Source organism: Corella eumyota, chromosome 7 (assembly GCF_963082875.1).
Source record: "Corella eumyota chromosome 7, kaCorEumy4.1, whole genome shotgun sequence".
In the NCBI taxonomy this organism is placed as follows: domain Eukaryota; kingdom Metazoa; phylum Chordata; class Ascidiacea; order Phlebobranchia; family Corellidae; genus Corella; species Corella eumyota.
In genome coordinates this window covers 10,815,766-10,836,266 of record NC_137496.1, presented here as the reverse complement: position 1 = coordinate 10,836,266, position 20,501 = coordinate 10,815,766, and the positions used below count along the sequence as shown (strand labels likewise).

At 30.6% G+C, this 20,501-nt stretch overlaps 4 protein-coding genes across 5 annotated transcripts; 1 reads left to right on the top strand and 3 right to left on the bottom strand.

Annotated features, from left to right (window-relative positions):
• Nucleotides 1-566: 566 nt before the first annotated feature.
• Nucleotides 567-3,816, bottom strand: LOC145760515 (creatine kinase B-type-like). Of its 2 annotated transcripts, none has more exons than XM_082574424.1 (5): nt 2,773-3,054; nt 1,555-1,842; nt 1,186-1,481; nt 927-1,116; nt 567-850 (listed from the first exon to the last, which is right to left on the bottom strand). In XM_082574424.1, the coding sequence occupies exons 1-5, from the start codon at nt 2,945-2,947 to the stop codon at nt 666-668; spliced, it is 1,134 nt and encodes a 377-aa protein (XP_082430550.1). In that variant the 5' UTR covers nt 2,948-3,054; the 3' UTR covers nt 567-665. The 2 variants fall into 2 exon arrangements, with proteins under 2 accessions (XP_082430550.1, XP_082430548.1); XM_082574422.1 differs by lacking the exon at nt 2,773-3,054 and adding an exon at nt 3,579-3,816 and having other exon boundaries at nt 569-850.
• Nucleotides 3,817-5,922: 2,106 nt separating this feature from the next.
• LOC145760011 (5'-AMP-activated protein kinase subunit gamma-1-like) lies at nt 5,923-14,904 on the bottom strand. The gene is made up of 12 exons (XM_082573876.1): nt 14,775-14,904; nt 14,554-14,653; nt 14,121-14,161; nt 13,660-13,817; nt 13,166-13,235; nt 12,687-12,833; nt 11,906-12,104; nt 11,023-11,149; nt 10,372-10,540; nt 10,248-10,285; nt 9,640-9,792; nt 5,923-7,361 (listed from the first exon to the last, which is right to left on the bottom strand). The coding sequence occupies exons 4-12, from the start codon at nt 13,813-13,815 to the stop codon at nt 7,257-7,259; spliced, it is 1,164 nt and encodes a 387-aa protein (XP_082430002.1). The 5' UTR covers nt 13,816-13,817; nt 14,121-14,161; nt 14,554-14,653; nt 14,775-14,904; the 3' UTR covers nt 5,923-7,256.
• Nucleotides 14,905-15,075: 171 nt separating this feature from the next.
• On the bottom strand, nt 15,076-16,583 carry LOC145760017 (deoxyribonuclease TATDN1-like). The gene has a single exon (XM_082573883.1). The coding sequence runs from the start codon at nt 16,232-16,234 to the stop codon at nt 15,329-15,331; it is 906 nt and encodes a 301-aa protein (XP_082430009.1). The 5' UTR covers nt 16,235-16,583; the 3' UTR covers nt 15,076-15,328.
• Nucleotides 16,584-17,311: 728 nt separating this feature from the next.
• Nucleotides 17,312-18,661, top strand: LOC145760022 (uncharacterized). Its single transcript, XM_082573889.1, has 2 exons — nt 17,312-17,440; nt 17,727-18,661. The coding sequence occupies exons 1-2, from the start codon at nt 17,329-17,331 to the stop codon at nt 18,377-18,379; spliced, it is 765 nt and encodes a 254-aa protein (XP_082430015.1). The 5' UTR covers nt 17,312-17,328; the 3' UTR covers nt 18,380-18,661.
• Nucleotides 18,662-20,501: the final 1,840 nt, after the last annotated feature.

Here is a 20,501-nt window from a genome sequence, read left to right as displayed (position 1 = left end):
TTACGTAACTTACGCAAACTTTCGTACGTGTGAACGGCTCTGTTCATTTTAAATGGTTGCGAAATCTTACACTACGTTACGTTGCGTACGCCGTGTGAACGGGCCTTAAGACTGCTAAAATCATTTAAACAGAACCACAATGACGACATGTTTTAACAACCCTTTTAAACATTTCTAAACTTAGTTTCGTAATTCGTTAACTTTCGCAGAAATTTTCAAAAGTTTAACAAAAACTCAAAAATTTTAAAAACCGTTTAAGATAAAACCATAACCATACCTTAAAACTGTTAAAATATTGTTTAAATAATCCTTTTCTACTAAATATTTAAATGCAGAAGATTATTTAATCTAAAATTTAACTTTTTCTGGTAAAATTTCAACCCACGTGTACTTACGATTTCAAAACGTCCCGGTTTCGAAGTTTTAATGATGCCAAAAAATTCTTCATTTTTTAGTTTTTTTTTTAATCAATTTATCCTCATTAATTAGATATTTGAATTAACCAAACCAGAAGCAATTCTAGCCCATAAAAATAAATTTTACTTGATTTTTATTTCTACGACATATTTGGATGATATAAATGACTAATAAAAAACAGAATGGTTATAAATATCCAAACACAGCAAGTACAGAGCAAAACGTGAATAATACTACAAGTCGTTGGTTTACTTCTGCGCAAGAGCGTCTACGTCACCGTCTGGACTGTCTCCCTTCTCGCACTTCTTCTCACACTGAATAAGGAACTCGACTCCGTCAATAACCATCTGTACGAGTTCGACCTCCGAGAAGCCGAGACGATCAGCGTTGGAGATGTCGAAGACTCCTCCCTCGGAGGCGGTGTCAACTCCACCTGTCAATCAAAAAAAATCAGTTACGTTGCTCAAAAGTGTGTTTTATATTAACTTAAAAAAGAGTAAGATTTTTACCGGTTCCTCGCTTTTGAAGACGAAGTTTCTTTAGGGCTTCGTCAAATTTGGGGTTCTTAGAGAAGAGTGGGATGGAAAGATGGACCCCAGCTCGAACCCCAGTGCCCAAGTTGCTGGGGCAAGTAAGAACGTAGCCGAGATGTGGGTTCCACATGTATTCGTATCCACTTTTTTTCATTTGCTTTTCGACCTTGGAAAAAACGATTTTGTTGGTCATATAAAAAAATTCAGGTCAAAGTTTTGTTATAGTTAGACTTACAAGCTGAAGTCCGGTGCAGAATCGGTGGAAGACCTCGTTGATGTTTCCTCCTTTCTGCATGGAGATGACTCGAAGATGATCTTCCTCGTTCACCCAAACCAAGAAGTTCTTTTTGTCGTTGTGCCAGATACCACGTGCATCGGGCCAGTCGCGAGCCATGTTTGAGGCGAGAAGAAGTGGGGAAACTGGCTTGTCGAACAAAAAGTGATCGTCGATCAGTTGGTCTTGGTGTTCCTCGGTCATTCCTTTCAATGGAAAGTACTTGCCTTTCAGTTCACCAGTAAGATTATCCAATGCTATAAACAAGACCAGTGTTAGGAGAATAAATTTTTAAATAAATACAAAAAAAAATATATATAAAAGCCTTACCTTTGCAAGCAATATCTTCAACCTTTCGTCTCTCAGCTCTGCTGCAGTGAGGTGGAAGACAAAGTCCTCGGATGCTTCTTCCGGTTCGAACCCGAGAAGAGAGGACGTATTTTGGGTCCATGTTCTCCCCTCCTTTAAGATGACTTGGATCGATGTCGGTCTTGTGGGTGTCAGTCTTTTTGTAACCGTTATGTCGAGCCTCGATGACTGGGTCGAAAAGATCGGCGAATACGTCATAAGATTCTTCATCACCAGCAACACAACCGACAGTCATAATAAAAGGATGCCCTAAAAATCAACACAAAATGTTAAATCATTGTAAAATTCACTACACTGCCAATGTTAATGTCACTACAGAATAACAAACACGGCAAATACTCACACAGTCCTATGTTTAACGTTGGCGTTTTGCTAAGCGGACAATTAGAACAACCTGGACACCCATATATTACACTGTCTGATTTTTTTTCACATATTTTATTTTTAAATTTTTTAGCGCTAATTTTTTTAAGTGATGTTGCTGGTTTCGGTTCTTCTTCAGATGTTCTATTAAAAGAACGCGTTGGTCTAGAACTTGAAGTGGTTTCTACTTTAAAACTGTTTTCGTAAATCGGTTTTGTCACTGGGTTTTCCAAAGATTGCTTAAAGTTAAAGTTAGAGCGAAATTCGAAGTTATTTGATAAAAAGTTTATAGCTTCGCCATTATTTCCATACATTTTAGCGTTATTATCATATAATTACTTATTAACCATTAACATGCTTAGTATAAAGTCCAAATTACTCCCGTTAGGTCTACCAACTACAATCCTACATTTAAGAATAAGCGTACAAAATATTCAAGTAAAATTTAAAGACGATAATCGCTCATTGAATAAAAAACCTAAAAGCATAATCCGCCATATGGTACCGAAGATTAATCGCTCCAAATTCATTTGGAGATATTTGGTATGCACGTCAACGCTAAGCCACACATTTTTAATTAGCTTAAGCCATGGCTAAAATATTTTTTATATTAAACTAATAGTTTTTTTGAAAGATTAGAAAAAATCGATAACTATTTATTAATATATGCAATAGAATACCATAGATAAGTTGTCGTTCAAATAATTAAAAATACAATTTTGTTAAATATTTATTGCAACAAAAATTATGTTAGTAAATTAGTTTTTCACTCAAAACTCACTTTCAACTCAAAAACTTAACTCAAACTTTATATACCTGGGTTATCAACTCCTGTTTGAATTGCTAAGTCTAAAGTATAACCGGCAGGTGTCGTCTTATTTCTAAGCTTAGCATAAACTTCTTTGGTTAAACAATGAGCCATGTGGTTATTGTGAGTGGTTAGGTCTGGGTGCTCCTCAGCGTCGGAGAAGTTGGCGGAATTAAGATTCATGTTGCTTTATATTTGCTGTGAGGGCTAATCTACTTTGAAAATATCTTAACAACTGGGTTGACTTACTATTACTGCTAGTATACTACTTATCCTAAACCTGTGTAAAATAATAATTATTCTTAATAAAACTGTTTATTTTAAATATTTATGGCCTTCATAATGCCTGAAAAAAATTACACAAAAAATGCGCTTTAGCATCATCTAGCGGATACAAATAAATAAATGACTAAGTCCATAAGGCTACTACTAAATAATTTAAAAAAAGTAATTAAATAAAAGTGCATTAAGCTTAACTAGATAGTAAATATCGATTTGTGACGCTTTCTAATTTAAAATACATCGTCTGTGTATATATTGATCCTAGTTTGAAGTTAAAAAAGAATGTCCAAGTTAAATATATATATATAACTTTAAGCGGTATTTACAGATAAAAAGATATTTAAAAATATAAAAAAGGGTCCTTAATAATAGCTACCACAACCTGCCAAAATGTAATTAAATTTGCCGTAAAAACATTATACTCAGTTAATTAACCCTTAGTTATACCAGCGAATGCGTAAAGATAAAGTTTGAAAACGAATTAAAACTTAACCATTTTGTTTATTTAAATATTGTTGCAATTCACTCTCACCTGGGTTGTCAACTCCAGTCTGAATTGCCATATCAATGGTATACCCATTCGGCGTTTGCTTGGTCCTACATTTCTTATAGATCTCCAAATTCATGCATTTCGCCATATGATTTTTATGCTGGCTCAAATCTGGGTACTCATCCTTAGCAGTAAAACGAGCTGTATTGGTATTTGCCATCTTTGATTTTAATAGAGATAGAAAACGACGAATGCTTAGACTGAAGTGACTTGTACTATTGATAACGCAGAAATGTAACAGGCAAGCAAGCCGGGCGATCTTTTATAGCGAGCGAATGTTTTTTTTTTATTTAATAAAGAACGCCACATGAGTTCTCGCTTAGTTGGTTGTTAGCGCTTCAAGGACGAATATCAGTTTATTAGCCTTAATTTTGTGTTAAAAATACTACCTGGATACTAAAGTTCACAGAAAAATAATTAACGCGCAAAATATGTGACCTAAATATTTAAAATAGACCAAAAACTGCAAAAAATATCACCAAAAATCTAGCCTTAAAAAAATTTTACCCACAAAAAATTTCAAGAAAAATAATTTGTTTATAATGTTGTTTATTCCCGAATGTCAATTGTGCGTAATATTTAAATGGATTATGACATCATAACATCAATGCTTTGCAAACAACCACATAGATATCTTATAATTTTAAAAAGTCACGAAAATAAACTATAAAGTTCAAATAATTAAACAAAAATAATTAAACAACCAGTAACTAATCAAAAATTGCTTATGTAGCCCCCTAGACTTCTATAACCTTAAATACAAATATTGCGGGTTTAATTCATACAAAAAAGTCACGTACACAGAAAAAACTAGTTAATTATTTCACAATTTTAAGTACAAAGCTATTGGTTTTTCTAAGTTTTGCTCAAGTACTCAGTCTAAGAACGTATTTCACTTTATATTCACCCTTTAAAAGAGAACTTAAAAACTATTTTTAAACCTAGGCGCTTGACCTAGGTCTGTACCGTATGTATATTGGAAAATAGGAATTGTAAAAGCTTGGTACGTTGTAACATTATCTGTTTATCATTCAGACTATTACATTTCAATTGTATTTCTACTTAAACATTTTATAACTTATATAAGTTAAAATAACGTGTTTTATATAAATATTAATTCAATTTTGTTAATTTTATAGCAATTTATATTATCGATATTTTATTCTTGAAATCTACATGACAAAATATTTATAAAAAGTTTTTTTTTAAAGTTTCTAAGAAATTACGAAACCTTTGGCAAGGTGACCTTATATATGTAATATGGGAGTGTTGTGGGCATGTTGACATACTTTTATACAATTTCATTAAGTCAATATAAAACCTTATCGAACGCTAGCTTATTCTTAATAAAAAAAAGTTCAAAAAAATAATTTCAAAATTATTTTTAACTAATTATCGCAAAAATATAAAATATTGAAAATAACCCCAATTTTTTGCATAGGATACTAACTAGCAATAAAATAATTTAATTGGCTATTTAAATAATTTAAAATTAATTTTAACAGAATATTTCAAACACAAAAGTTTATTTTTAATGGCCCTTGGAGAATTTATGCAGCTGCTTTAGGCCAATTATTTAATAAACATTTTAAAAGAAGGTTTGTTACTATAGGTTAATGCAATAAATCACTTCCTTAGAGTATTCCAAAACCTAATTTAACAAAAACACAAACCTATCAAAATCTTAAAAAGATCAAATATTTATCAAAAAATACAATATCTTTTAATTATTATCGACCCATAAAAGTAATTAAAAATATCCATAAAGCCGTAAGTTAAAAATCAATCAAATTAGACAACCAATAAGAACGCAGAACCAACTTATTGATTACAATTAAAAATACCAACCTGTTTTTTTTAATCAATGTACCCTTATGAGTACACATACATACAGTAATTAGAAAACGTAACTCTTTAACAGCCACATACGCTAAAAACGCCATTAAACCTGTCGGTATAGGGTTAAAGTATCGCCAACGAAATTTAATTTTAAATTTACGATGTCAAGTAACAACAGACTCAATAGTTAAAGTTATAAATGTTTTGAATTAAAATTTAAACATTTGAAGTTAGCTATTGTGTGTTTTCCTTGAAAAAGGAGTTAGGTCAATCTCTATTTAAAACCTAAGCATTTCTTACTAAACAACAACCACAAAAACAGTCAGGATAAAGGAATATTTATAAGTTTAAAAATATACAAAACTGGCAAATCAACTTAAGACTGGGTCAGGGTAACAAATGTTACTCCATGTTTGGGCTATGAAGTTATCCTTTCCACATCGAGAAAAAATGGACAAATAATTTAATATCAATAAAATAACATTACTTTGTCTGTGGCATCTTTATTTCAAGTTTTCAATTTATCACTAAAATCATTTATATTGTGTAAGCATTAACACACGAACGACGCGACCCTACCGTTAAATAATGACGTCACAATGTTATATTAACACGTAATAATCGAACACACAAGATATTAAAATCTTTCCCTAGAAAATAACATAAAATTTTGTAAACTTAAAATGGGGCTGAATTTTGAAAAAAAAATGATAAATTTGGAACAAAAATGAACTAACATATAGAATAAGGTTGAATAAATATTGATATTAGTATGATAAGCACAAAAAAATAATTGTACATACAGTGCAACTTTTCCTGCCTATTTACTTAAAATTATTTTTGATTTTTGATAAATTTCAGAAAAAAAATAAATTGTAAAATATGGATAATGTTATAATACAAAATTTTAAGGGTATATAACTTAATATAAAAAAGCCAAGCCATTAACTAAATAATTCAACTAAATAAGAGCTTTAAAAATACTGTAATACCATTAGAATTAATGACATATTACCAAAAAAGCAATTTACTGAAGATCATAACCCTAACAACGCTATTTTACCGTTTTCTTTTACCCCCTTTTACCCCAAAATTACCTTCAATTTCCCCCAAAAAAATTTGACATAAACTTTAATAAAATGTTGTTTTTCTTTTTTAACAGAAATTTGAAAGTAAAATCTCATATATTAAATAAAACACAAAAGTTATCAATCCAGAAATACAAAATAATTGTTTCAAAAAGTTATTCTAACACAAACTTCAAACCTAATACGCGAGTAAATAATAAAAAATATTTAATTCTTCAGTAACCTTTGTAATATGTAGTTTAGCCAACCACCCCAGAAAAAATTAAAGATGACGTCACAGAGTCTGATTAAAAACAATAATGACGTCACAAAATCTTTGTCAAAATAGAACTCAGTGATGACGTCACATAATTGTAATCGGAAAAAACCCGGTGACGTCAAATAACCCAATGATGACGTCAAAGACAAAGATGACGTCACAGAATTTTATTAAAACCAGTGGTGACGTCAGACTATCGATGTCGGTATCGCGATAGAACCTAGTGATGACGTCAAAGACAATGATGACGTCACACAATTATAGATGACGTGTAGAAAAAACTATTAGGTGACGTCAAAACCTAATGATGACGTCAAATTAATCGTTGTAGGCGTTGCAGAAGAACCCAGTTATGACGTCAAGAACAACGATGACGTCACAAAAGTATAAAAATCGCAAAATGTTGATTTGGAAGGACAGGCAGTGCATGTTGTAGAAAAAAATCTCGTCAGAGGGGAAACCACCCGACAGTGCTTACCCGTCCCCGTAAGGTTTAAGAACGATAAAGTTGAGAATATCCGAAAGCGAAACGATCCCGGTCACGTGATCGAACCTGTCCACCACCACCAATCTGTGCACCTTAACACAACATACGTCATTAGCGATGACGTCAAAAAAACTGATCCCGCGAAAAAAAAAAAAAAAAAAAAAAAAAAATTAAAAAAAATTTGACTACTTGTATGTTGTTACGTCATAGTTATATTATGACGTAATCAGGTCTTCGAAAGACTTAAAATCACTTCATTAAAATATTTAAAGCTTGTTAAGTTGTAAAGAACAGTTAGAAGGACAACTTAAAAGTCCTATTATGACGTCATATTCCCCACAACAATGAGCTTTTATGTGCGTAACAATGAAAGTTCGCGTCTGGCAGATGTAGGAAAGTTTTAAGAAAATAATAAAAACGTTGTTACAAAAGATTAAATATAATTTAAGATTTATAAATTTTTTATTTATTTTTTATAGAATTGTGTTCAAATTTTTTTTTTGTATTTTTTATCCTCGATGTGGGAAGGTCGACTTTACAATCTAAACATAGAGTAACATCTGGTACCCTGACCCAGTCTCAAGTTGACTTTAATAGTTTAAAATATCATTTATTATAGCATGAGAGCGGTAGGGATCAAACCCAGGACCTCGTGTTATAAAGCTTAGTGTTTTGACCGGTATAATATTTTCATAAATTAAAAATTATTTGAAAGTAAATATATTCAAGAATTTAGATTAAGTTTCTATGTATTTAAATCAAATATTATGTTTGTAACGTAAATAAGACCAACTTGATGATTTATTTTTGTTTGTTCACCTCAAAAGCAAGCAGACAACATTCCTATTTAAAGAGATGGTTCGGTCGTAGAGTTTCCTTTTTAAATATGTTAGAATTTTTCCAACTTGCACGTGGATACCATTATTTTAAAAATTGGTCAAGTAGTTTTTGAGATATCGGGATTTGAAGGTAAATAGGGAAAGTCCCAACGCTCGCGAGTCACGTGACGCACGACGTCATCGTCGTAAGATCATATGCTGGCAGACATAGGAAAATGACCTTATTTTGTTCTCTCTGACCCGTTTGTTGTACTTTTTTATAAATTTTTTTTGCAGAAAACAAACTTAACATAAAAAGCAATATTTAGCCATATTATATAAGACATTTTTTACTTTTAAAGTATTTTTAATTAGGTAGGCTGTATTTGAAAAATTCTAACAAATTAAGGTTATGTTGTTAATTTTAGAAATTTACAACCCAAAAACGGCCAGGATTGGTTGACAAACACTTACAAGAAACAGACAGGTTAATTGAGTGTTACTGAAGCAAAGTTTACCTGTTAGAACAGTATAGGTTTTGCTTAAAACTTAAAATATCCGACAATTTTGTTGGGTATCATATAAAACTAGTTCTAATCACTAAACGTCACTTGGATTAAGACACATAAAGTATATAATACATCAATAAACTATAAACTAAATATTCTGGTTAACATCTTTTATGGATTTTTTAATTAATAAACCAAACAATTTTCAACGTACAATATACGTAAGTAATTGCACCCCTGACAACAAATAATAGTGTTTGCTGCCCTTCTTAACTTTAGTTTGTGCTTTATACTTGTAAAAATATAACTAAAATAATTGTTATAGTATAACCAAAATAAAGTATATATCGTCTATATAGGCTAAATACTCTAACTTGAACAATTTGACAATATATTAGTTAACAACAATAAAGTGATTTTATTTTAAACAAAACTAAGACTGTGTTAACGGTAAACTTTGCCTTAAGTTGACCTGTTTTTTCTTGCAAAAGTTTGTAAGCGTTTTTGGCTGGTAAATTTTTAAAATTAACAGCATAGCCATAATTTGTTAAATTTTTTTAAATACGGCCTACCTAATTAAAAATACTTTAAAAGTAAAAAATATGTAATATGGCTAAATGTCTTATATAATATGGCTAAATATTGCTTTTTATGTTAAGTTTGTTTTCTGCAAAAAAAATTTATAAAAAAGTACAACAAACGGGTCAGAGAGAACAAAATAAGGTCATTTTCCTATGTCTGCCAGCATATGATCTTACGACGATGACGTCGTGCGTCACGTGACTCGCGAGCGTTGGGACTTTCCCTATTTACCTTCAAATCCCGATATCTCAAAAACTACTTGACCAATTTTTAAAATAATGGTATCCACGTGCAAGTTGGAAAAATTCTAACATATTTAAAAAGGAAACTCTACGACCGAACCATCTCTTTAAATAACCATTATTGCTCGGGGGCATCATCTAGCGGTTAAGAAATTTAACAAAAAATTCAAAATTGAATAAAAAAAATTTTTTGAACAACAATTTTGACGTCATAATTACCTCGGCTTCGACGACTCTTTTCATTATGACGTCAAAGGTCTCGTGTAGATAGCACCGTAGCACGCCACCATCCGACGAGCGTAGAGGTCGATGTGAGAGAGCTTGTTTGACGGTGATGTCTAAGTTGTTATAGGAGCGTTGTACAGCTAAGTTCTATAAACAGCAACATATATTAAATAACATATTTATATTAAGTATATTAATGTTTTATGTGCTCTTGATTTATGCAGTTAAATAGTTTATAATAAGGATAATATATGGTATTCTGTAGTGGACAAAACACTTGGCTTCACTACATGTGGTCCTGGGTTTGATCCCCACTGCTCTTATGCTTTAGAGCTTTTGAGTAAGGTGCTATAAACAGCATGAACTCCTGCTAAGCCTAAAATCAGCAGTATAATTATCGGGCAATTATATTCCATAATATCCCAAACTGCCACAGGCAACTCAAGACTGGGTAAGGGTTACAAATGTTACTCTATGTTCAGGTCATGAAGTCAACCTTTCCACATCAGGAATAAATAAATAGAAAAGATGTACTTTTTGTAATAATACATAGCAAACAAAAAAGTGTATATTTTAAAAAAAAGGTAAAATTTTGTACTTACAATAACATCGAACTTTGCGTATATGTCCACAACTTTTCCTAAATAAAAAATAAACAATATTACCTTAAACTTACTCTAATAAAATAACAATATTAACATAAACTCTTTAAAAAATTTAACAAACCTGTATTCGGTTGAAGCACAGGTAAAGCAGACACTCTATGTTCAACAAACAACTTGATGGCATCTATAATTGGAGTGTTTTCAGACACTGTACATATACTGTTGTACGTTCCTATCTTTAAATCACCCAATGTTTTCTTCATAAAAGGCGGGCAAGAAAGATCTTGAAGCTATAACAATAAATTTATATTAAACTTCATAAATTAAAGAATAAATTATTTAAGTAAGACAGCAGGTTTAACATATGAGGTCCTGGGTTTGATCCCCACTCCTTAAACTTTTTAATAGATTTGTTTAAAGCTTTGGAGGTGAAAATGTGCTTTTATACCGGAGGCCCTGAGTTTGATCCATGCTGCCTACATATGGCAGTATTCCCGCAAAGGGCCTTGCTAGTAGCAATTTCTATTATAGTGTAACAATTTTTACCATTTTTTTAACATTTTCTACCATTTTTTAACATTTTCTACGATTTTTAACAATTTTTACCATTTTTTTAACATTTTCTACCATTTTTTAACATTTTCTACGATTTTTAACAATTTTACCATTTTTATCAATTTTTTTAATTAAAGACATTTTCTACCATATGTTTTAGGCTAACACAATCTTATTTACAATATACTACAAAATCTTAAGTCATTGTTGAACTTACAAAAAGGTAGAGAAATTTGAGGATTCGTTTGTGGGTCAAAATATAAAGTGGATTCCCTGCAGTTTTCTCCATGATCGGAAGTCGGTGGATTTTGTTTTTGATCAACTTTCTTAGTCCATCAAATAAACTAAAAAAAATACAAGATAAAGTTTAATAAGTGAGCTAATAAATAAAACAGTTTACATCTATATATAATGGAGCTTATCTTAATATGTTCAATTTATGGGCCTACAAAAGAAATAAAACTGCCATGTGTGGTGCTTGGGTAAATTGTGACGAGCAAATATTAGTTGAGAGTTGTGACCTTATTACAACAATTAAAAAATAGGGTGACTGATATTGAAATTAACAAAGCAATGTTTTAAAATAGATATTTTTAGAATGATTGAAATGAAACAGACATTGTACTGACAACCACTATTAACTTATGTTGACAGCTTGATAAGTCAAATGTAACTTTTCATTATATAAAAGCTAATGAGAATCATTATGACATTTACATGTAGTTTAATTCAACTATATATTGTTTTTATTATTATAAAAGTCAAAACTACAAAAATAGCATTTTTAATTGAATGCTTAAATTACAAAATATCAATCATACAAAACTCAAAAAAAAGGGCCTTTGAAAATAAAGCTTCACAATCTTAAAAGCTCTATAAATCATTATACAAACCAACTAAAAGTATATTCCTAAAATATCCGTTCCATAAGAAACATAACACTTATTATATATAAAAATTTTTAAGTGAACTACCCCTTTAAATTTTAAACTATTTTACGATGAAATTCCCCTTTAAATTTTAGACTATTTTTTAGTGAAGTTCCCCTTTAAATTTTTAACTATTTCTCAGTAGAATTTCCCTTTAAACTTATAACCAACCTTGCTTCAGGGTCGATAGCAATGAGTTTAGTTGAGTTCAATCCTCCTCTCCAGGTGTCAATCAAATGTTCCTCCAACTCATGCATCTTCACAGCAGGAGATGTGTAGTAGGTGTTCAGGATGTTGATAAAGTCTGTGATCGTCAGCATCCCTACAAACTCCTGACCTTCACTATCCCATAAAGGAGCTGCTCGCAAACCTAGAAAAAAAAGAAAAAAATTTTAAACTTTAAAAAAAAAAAATAATAATTTAAAACTTTAATCTGTAGTAATTACAAAATGAACAACAGTTTTAACCTTTTTTTTGTAAAAAAAATTTAACTGTTTTTATTATTTACTACTCAATATCATGCCTTACAGTTAGCATTTTATTTGTCGTAATATGATCGCAACTCACAACTAATATTTAATCGAGATAATTTACCTGCACACCACAAACGGCAGTTTTATTTATTTTGTAGGTCTATAAATTGGACATAAATATATTTACATATTGTCACTAAGCTTCAATTATATATAGATCTTAAATTAAACAAAAATTAAAATTCTTTAGCATTAAACGCTTAAAATTGATTAAAAATTAATTGTATCCTTCATTACAGTTAAGACATTTAAATCTCAGATAATTTTAGATAAAAAAAGCAAGATAAGTCAATTAAGAAAACCCATAAATAATTTACAGTATTGATTTTATGACTTTTAACAGTCCATTTTCATTAAAACTAACTATAAAGTCTTATACAAATCAACAACAAATTATTTAAAAAATATCTTAAACTTACCATTTGCCACTAGCGCATAGAATGCTTTTTTGACGGAGAGTTTTGTATCAAACACCACCAGTTTAGAACTAGTTGGAATAAGATCGTAGCAACGATGTTCTTTCATAAATTCCCCGTAAACTCGATCACCAAGTTCACCTTCAGTGTCTAAATTAAATGTAAAGTTTTACAGTAAATTTAGCTTTAATAATGGAATATTGCAATATACATGATGCTAACTGCTATATTTATGTCATTAAATAATAAATCAAATAAAGTAAACGGGAAGTTTTCTTTCGCTTTTTTTAAACTTGATGTGGAAAGGTTGACTTAACAGTCTGAACATAGAGTAACATTAGTTGCCTCAACCCCGTCTTATGTTGACGTTGGCAGTTCGGTATGTTAATAATTTTGAATATAAATATCAGATAATATATGTGCTAATTGGTTTAGCAGAATTTTAAAGAAATAAATCAAATACGAAAATATTATTAATTTACCTGATCCATCTAAACTCAACCTGTCAATCATCTCCCCAGCATAGTTTCCATCATCTATTATCGCCATATCCTACATTAGTAATAACAGTTAAATACAACATTATATACAATTTTAAATACACATTCTGTCTTAGTTATAATCTGATTTCAGGACTTAAACATAGAGTAACATTTGTTACCCCAACCCAGTCTTAAGTTGACTTTGGCAGTTTGGGATATTATTTATTATAATTGCCCAATAATTAATCTGCTGGTTAGTTTTGGCTTATCAGGAGTTTATGTCGTTTATATGCCTTACTAAATAGTGCTACAGCATTGAAGTTTAGGTGATCGAACCTAAGACCACATGTAGTGAATTCAAGTGCTTTTACCCCTTACCATGACAAACATTTTTGATAATACTAAAAAAAAATCTAATATTTAAGGTAACATATCAGCACCACTATACTACCCCACTTAAATTACATTTAGAGACAAAAATCAACTTAACTTACTTGTGATAAATCGAGCATTTCATGAGAGCGATCCTGTTCAGTAAGAGGGTGGTTAATTTTAAGGTTGTGGTACTCTGGTAAGGATCGACTTGTATGTAAACTTTGATCTTGAATGTTTAAGTGGTTGGCCTCGTCTTTGTGTTGTCTTTTGATCATACCTAAGTGTAAGTTAAAGTCAAAATTAGAAAATTAAATAAATATTACAGTAAAGCATTTATATAAAATATGTAACTATTTTTTACAAAACTGGATTTTTTCATTTTTCTTTAAAATTTTTTTTTTTTAGTAATTTAATAGTAGTCCCCAATTTTTTGAAAATTTAAAAGTTTTTTTTTTACACTACAGGTTCATAGGCTTATAATTTTTTGATTACCATTGCAATTAATTTTAAAGTAGCTTTTAAAAACAACTTAATGAGATTAAAAACTACTTAAAATTAAGTCAAACCACAAGAATTTTACCTTTTATGGGACTTTGTAATTTCGTCGATTCGGCTCTTTTTCTAAAATAACAAAAAAAATTAAATTACAAATTTTTTTAATAAAATTGATTCTTAAGTTTTTAAACACAATTAACAGCATGCTCTCAACAGCATAAAATTAAAAACTTTTCAATTTACCTTTTCCGTCTTAAATTTTTTTTATACTTATGCCATGCTTTTTTTAACAAAGCCATCGTCAAAAATAAAATTTTATTTAATTTAAAACAAACCACCTTTCTACCGGTCTAATTAAAACTACAAATCATTTGTGTATAATTTAAAAATCACAAACGGATATAATTCAACAACATCAATATCAGAACGAATACCGACATTTTGTGAACAATCAATTTAAACATTTCATTGATTTCCTGTTAGATTTGAGTTATAAATTATAAGCAGTTTTAACGTACCGATTGTTGAAATGCCGGTTTTGTTGAGTTGTGAAATGTTAGTTGATCAAATGTCAGTTTAATTTATTCGTTGAATCAATAAAAAGTGCTTTAAGAGATTCTACAAACAAAAGTGTTTGTTAAGATAGAATATAATGAAAAGTTAATTAATGACTTAATAAAATTTTAGTAAAAAGTTTTTATAATTTATTTACATATTAAAAATTAAGTAAAATTTTAACCTGATAATAAGAAGTAGAATATTAATTGACGAATTTAACCAGAATTTATTTTTTTTGTGGGATATTAATATACCAAATGCCCTAATTACTTCTAAAAAGAAAATAAAGTCTATTTTAGTTTGCAATTTATCTGTTTTAAATTGCACAATTTTTGTCAATTTATCCACAACTAATAAAAAAACTTAATTTACTTTGATTCCTATTACCTAATAAACTTGTTACAAACATCACCAATGTGACTAAAACTTAGTAACAAAGTGTTAATAATTAATAGAATGTTGAGATAAAACATGAGATAAAAGTGTCATCAAACTACATTATACAAACAAAAGTTCAAAAAGTTTAACATTTTCGGTGTTAATAAAATCTTACAAAATGGTAAAAATTTTTAGAAATTGGGTGAAGTTTAATTACAAAATTTTGTATGGTCATATTTAGTTACAACCTCTACTTCATTTCGTGACGTACGCTTTTATATAAAATCCAAATATTCTATTACCCTAACCTTTGAATAATTACCACTCTAAATTAAATATAAATTATTAAAACTCTAATTAGCTAAAAAACATTTTCATAGTATTATTAAACATAATTTGAGCTAATTGTTCGGGATCTTCGTTTCTTACCCCAGCCATAACTTCCAAAACTTGAATGATATTACAAGGTTCGTTACGACTTTTAACACAACTCCCTTTTTCCCAATTTTTTTTAATTGGAAATGCTGTTTTAAGATGCTCGAAACCAGCGTGTGTTCGTCTGACATCACAATATGGACAATCGGTTTCAATCATTAATTTATCGCTCGGAATTGATTTCATAGCTTCTAAGTTTTCTTCCGTTTTTAACGAACAACCGTTTATCCCGATAAATAAATTCAAGTCTAAGATATTTTTTGCCTCTGCAATTGTTCCTGTGAAAGAATGCACAACTCCGCCTTTTATTTGACTTCGATATTTTCTCATAATATTTAAGAAATCGTCATGTGCATTCCGGCAATGCAAAAACATCGGTAACTGTGTTTTAATCGCAATTTCAAATTGACGTTCAAAGTATTTTTGTTGGACTTCTTTCTCACAAAAATGTAAGCGATCGTAATCTAAACCACATTCCCCAACTGCAACAACCCTTTTATCCTCTTTTGCTAATTTTAACAAACTTTCAAGATAATTTTCAGGGTCCTTTAAAAATTCGTTTGATCTTGTAGGATGGCATCCAACCGTGCAAAAAAAATCTTTATTATCTTTGCACAATTCCAGAGCATGTTTTGATTCAGATAAAGTACCTCCTGTAATTACCATTTTTTCCACCCCGACGTCTTTTGCTCTTTGTAAAATATCCGCAAAATCGTTCTCATGTTTTTGTTTTCCCCTATAAACCCCCGTAAACACTGGGTCAGTTAAATTAGCCCCTATATCTATAAACTTCATCGTTCTAACTAGTTTCTGACAACTTTTAATCATTTACATTCAAGAAAATTAACATTAAACTTAACTTTTTGTTGTGAAATTTAGAAAACGCGGAACAACACTTGATAGAATTCCTAGCGCTGAAGTGCGGAGTGAAACGGAATTTCGGTGAATTGCGGAAATAAAATAAAACGGAATTTCACATTTATATTTTTTTGCAAAAATATTTTTAAGCATTAATATTAATTTTCATATTAGGCCAAGCTTAAAGTTGTATTTTTTATGTTCCAATATTGTTAAGAAATAAAAACACAATATAAAAACTAACAAAATTTAAAGTAATTAAAAATATATCGGAGTTTGAAAATTGTTAGTTAAATTCCCAATAAAACTAAATAAAAAAAAGTCAAATATAGGTGAATGTTTAATTGTTAGTAACTAAATGTTAAAGTTGCATCTAAGAGAAAATTCAATCCTAAAGAATTCCACAGAAAACTTTTAACTACATACAGGTTGTTAGAGTTTATTCCTTATTTAATATATTGATACAATCAATCAATTTATCTCATAAACCTTTTTGAAACTTAATATAATAACTTAAATTTCACTCAAAACATCAACAAAATAGTTTTAAAACGACGCCAATCTAACCCAACCCACATTGAAACTAATCCAATTTTCACAACATGTCTCGCTCGACTTTACCATGATATTTAACATACTTTAAATGACCACCACAGTCTCAAACCTCTTTACATCAAATGGTGTAATTAATACGATGTAAATAATAGAAGACAATAGCAAGACGTATTTCTCTTTATAATGAAATGAATTAACGACATGAGTTGCCTATAGTTTAAGCCCGTGTAGTTTTCTGGAGGTAATGTTGTATAGCAACATGAGCTACTACATTCGGTGAGGTATATTAAACAGAAAAGCATTTTTAATTTACTACAAGGCAGTCTGCAAAGACTAACTGTACAGCAGTCAGAACAGTTGTTAGAAATAAGTAATGGTCATTATTTAAAAGCTATGTTTATTGCAATGGATTAGTAATTTAAAGTTCTAAAATTTTCCTTAATATCTGTTAAAATATGTAATTAATTTAATATTTTTTTTTTAAATAGTTTTATTTAAAACGTTTAAAGATGTCCAAACCTCCTAAGACGATTGGAAGTCGGTTTATAAAGGGAAGAAAACAAGATGCTTTAAAAGAAATTGAAGGCTGGATAGCAGAGACGAGAGCTGAAACAATAAAAGGTAATAACAATTAACTTTCCAATTAGCTTATACTTTATTAAGTATAATTATTCTCGACGACTTTACGACCTAAACACAGAGTAACATTTGTTACCCTGGCCCAGTCTTAAGTTGACTTTTTTAGTTATATTATTTTTATATATTTATCTTAATGTGAAAAGGTCGACTTCACGGCCTAAACGTAGAGTAACGTAACATCAGTTATCCCGACCCAGTCTACAGCTAAAGCGCTGGGAAACCTTTTTAGTCTTAGAATAAGATAAAATATATATAATATATTGTTTAGTTGGTGCTTCTAGACCAGCATTTCAAACAAGTAAAAACATAACCGAGCAGAAGATGTTAGATTGTAAGCTGTACGATATGTCTAAACAACGATTCAACTTTGTCGTTCAATGTCAATGGCAACGTAAACTCTTTCTCGAGAAACAAAGAAAAAAAACGTCGATAATGCACGATTTGTTACGTAACGTTGACGTCACAGCCATCAACGAAAACCCGTTCTTAAAAAACAAACCGCGAAGGGCGACGGTTATTCCAGCTAATAGAACAATTTTACCGTCAACTATTATTCAACAAAAAGCGTCGACTACGTTGCCAGGACGACGCCGGACTTCCACGGATACGATGGCAACCATAGCATCACGTGACCATCCGATTTTCGTTACCCAAAAAGAACGATTTCTACCAAATATCAACGAAGACGCGCGATCTAACAAAAGTAGCGAATCTCGTTTTATCGGTGAAGTAGATGACGCAAATTCGCTACCGGCAGCTGGCGCCAACACGACCTCATTGTCGACCAATCAAATTCAGAGGTGGCCGATGACCGACAGCAGATTAACACGCTTAAGTGCGTCGCTGAGTGACAGTTACCCGAAATATGTCCCACTAAGAAGCCAGAAGGCAAAACTGAATTTCTCAGTACCAGCTTACTGAAGATTTTAGGCTGGTTTTTTGCGTAAAAAAGTGTTTTTCAACAATATTTTAAAAGCCAATTGTTGTCTAGTGGTTAAGGCATAATTTCAAAAGCAAAAAAACTAAATTTTGATTTTATTTTTGGCAACTAATTAATAAATTTCTAATTTTTTTGTGTTTAAAGGCTTTGCGCTATTGTTTATATTGTATAGTATTGCTGACGTCACTATTAACTAATTATTACATTAAAATATAAATAAAATGTGTTAATTTTTTTATTTTCTGAATAAAAATAAAATTCAAAATCTAATTTTTTTGATATAATGGAATTAAGGCCTAGTGGTGAGGGCGACCGCTAAGAAAATGAAAGAAAATAGTTATTGGATATGTATTCGACAAATCAGCCATTTTATATACGACCTGAGTACTACATTCTACAAATATACCGATTTATAGTCGCAGCAGTTAGGCTTTTACCAAAAGCTGTAAGCTCTGTTATCCTAGTATTAGTTAGGTTTGTATTTGTAGGTCTGCTGGGTATATCAGCTTCAATTCGACATTTTTCAGAAAGCGATGTCTGTTTTTGGATATCAGTTTTAGTGATCGTTGTGTACTTGGCTCACCAATGTTTTCAGAAAAAAGCTTGCGTTTTTAAAACCAATGAGTAAGTATAGAAAGTGTTTAAAATAAGTTAAAAGACCTATAGACTGAGTTTAAATAGCAAATGCTACTCCATGTTAAAGCTATGTCGACCTTTTTACATCAAAGGCCAATAAACACGAAAAATACTAGATTAATATATTAATTACCTTTTCAAACATTTTTGTTTAGGACTAATAACATTTCTGAAACATGCAAAGGGGAAAGGCTTCAAAACGAAGTCAAGACACAGCAAAGCATTTATACAACCTTGGAACATGTAAGAGCAGCGTTAGAAAGTAAGACTAGAGTAGAAAAGGAGGCTGAAAGACTGCAAAGTTCAATGAAAAACGAGATTCAAAAAGTAAATGATGTCTGTAAGGTGCAAACAGAAGATTTGGAAATAATGACAACGCAAAAAAAAACTCTTGAAAAAGATTTGAAAACTAAAACGTAATATTTTTTTAAAATATTTAAATAAAAAAATGTAGACTATTTAATTAATTTTAAAACAAATTATTGTAGGCAAGAAATAACGGTCCTACGTGAAAATTTTCGCGAGAAATTAGACAAATTAGAATCCACATTTGCCGAAGTTAAAAACTTAGAAGAAACCAAACAAGAAATGGAAGTTTTGTTTAACGGTGAACAGCAAACAACAAAAACTTTAGCAGCTGAAAACGAAATGCTTAAATCGACAATTGAGGTAGGTAGTAGTGACCATGTCATGATATAAAACCTAGAGTTTAATTTATTTTTTTAAATATGCAGTAGTTCGACTATTGTTTTTTCCTAATGTATTTTGGTATTTTTACCCCCGACGTGGGAAGGTCGACTTCACGACCTAAACATAGAGTAACATCAGTTACCCTGACCCAGTATCAAGTTGACTTTAGTTTGGGATATTATTGATTATAATTGCCCGATAATTATACTGCTGATTAAGTGCTGGCTCAGCAGGAGTTCGTACCGTTTATAGCGCCTTACTCGTGGGCACTACAGCATGAAAGCAGTGGAGATCAAACCCATGACCTCGTGTAGGTGACAAAAAATACATTATTTGTTACCTTGATTAGATTATGACGCAACAAAGAAAAGAAGTTCTACGTAAGCACGTCGAAACGTTACGACAACTTAAAAAAGCTGAGACTTTAAACGACGAACTCACCCAGCAGTTAAATTCACACGATCTCAAGCGAGCCATGGATAACGCACGTATAGCGGATCTTGAACAGGTATGAAGATAAGAACTTAATTTATAGACAGCTAGTTGTCCATTTTTATAATTTTCTAATACATTTTTTTTTGTAACTGTAATATTTGAATAACCATCTTAAAATCTACAATTACAAAAGACAAATTGTAAATAATATGTCATAAAAGCTTTAAAAAACGCTACCCATTTCTAAACACTGTCAAAAAAACCTAATAACTAGACTTTTTTTTAGGTCGCAAAACGAATGGAAACTTCACTCTCTTCAGCAACGGGAAAATTAACAAAAGT

Bases quoted from the DNA above. Each gene is read 5' to 3' on its own strand.
- LOC145760515 (XM_082574422.1), bottom strand. From the start codon at position 3,756: ATGGCAAATACCAATACAGCTCGTTTTACTGCTAAGGATGAGTACCCA. The intron at 1,843-3,578 runs GTGAGAGTGAAT...GTTGATTTTTAG, and splicing joins GACTGGAGTTGACAACCCAG to GGCATCCTTTTATTATGACT. The intron at 851-926 runs GTAAAAATCTTA...TTTGATTGACAG, and splicing joins TCTTCAAAAGCGAGGAACCG to GTGGAGTTGACACCGCCTCC.
- LOC145760011 (XM_082573876.1), bottom strand. From the start codon at position 13,815: ATGATCAAAAGACAACACAAAGACGAGGCCAACCACTTAAACATTCAA. The intron at 11,150-11,905 runs GTTGGTTATAAG...TATTTTTTTTAG, and splicing joins GCTATCGACCCTGAAGCAAG to TTTATTTGATGGACTAAGAA. The intron at 7,362-9,639 runs GTAATTATGACG...TGTTGTGTTAAG, and splicing joins AAAGAGTCGTCGAAGCCGAG to GTGCACAGATTGGTGGTGGT.
- LOC145760017 (XM_082573883.1), bottom strand. From the start codon at position 16,234: ATGATTAAAAGTTGTCAGAAACTAGTTAGAACGATGAAGTTTATAGAT.
- LOC145760022 (XM_082573889.1), top strand. From the start codon at position 17,329: ATGTCCAAACCTCCTAAGACGATTGGAAGTCGGTTTATAAAGGGAAGA. The intron at 17,441-17,726 runs GTAATAACAATT...TATATTGTTTAG, and splicing joins GAGAGCTGAAACAATAAAAG to TTGGTGCTTCTAGACCAGCA.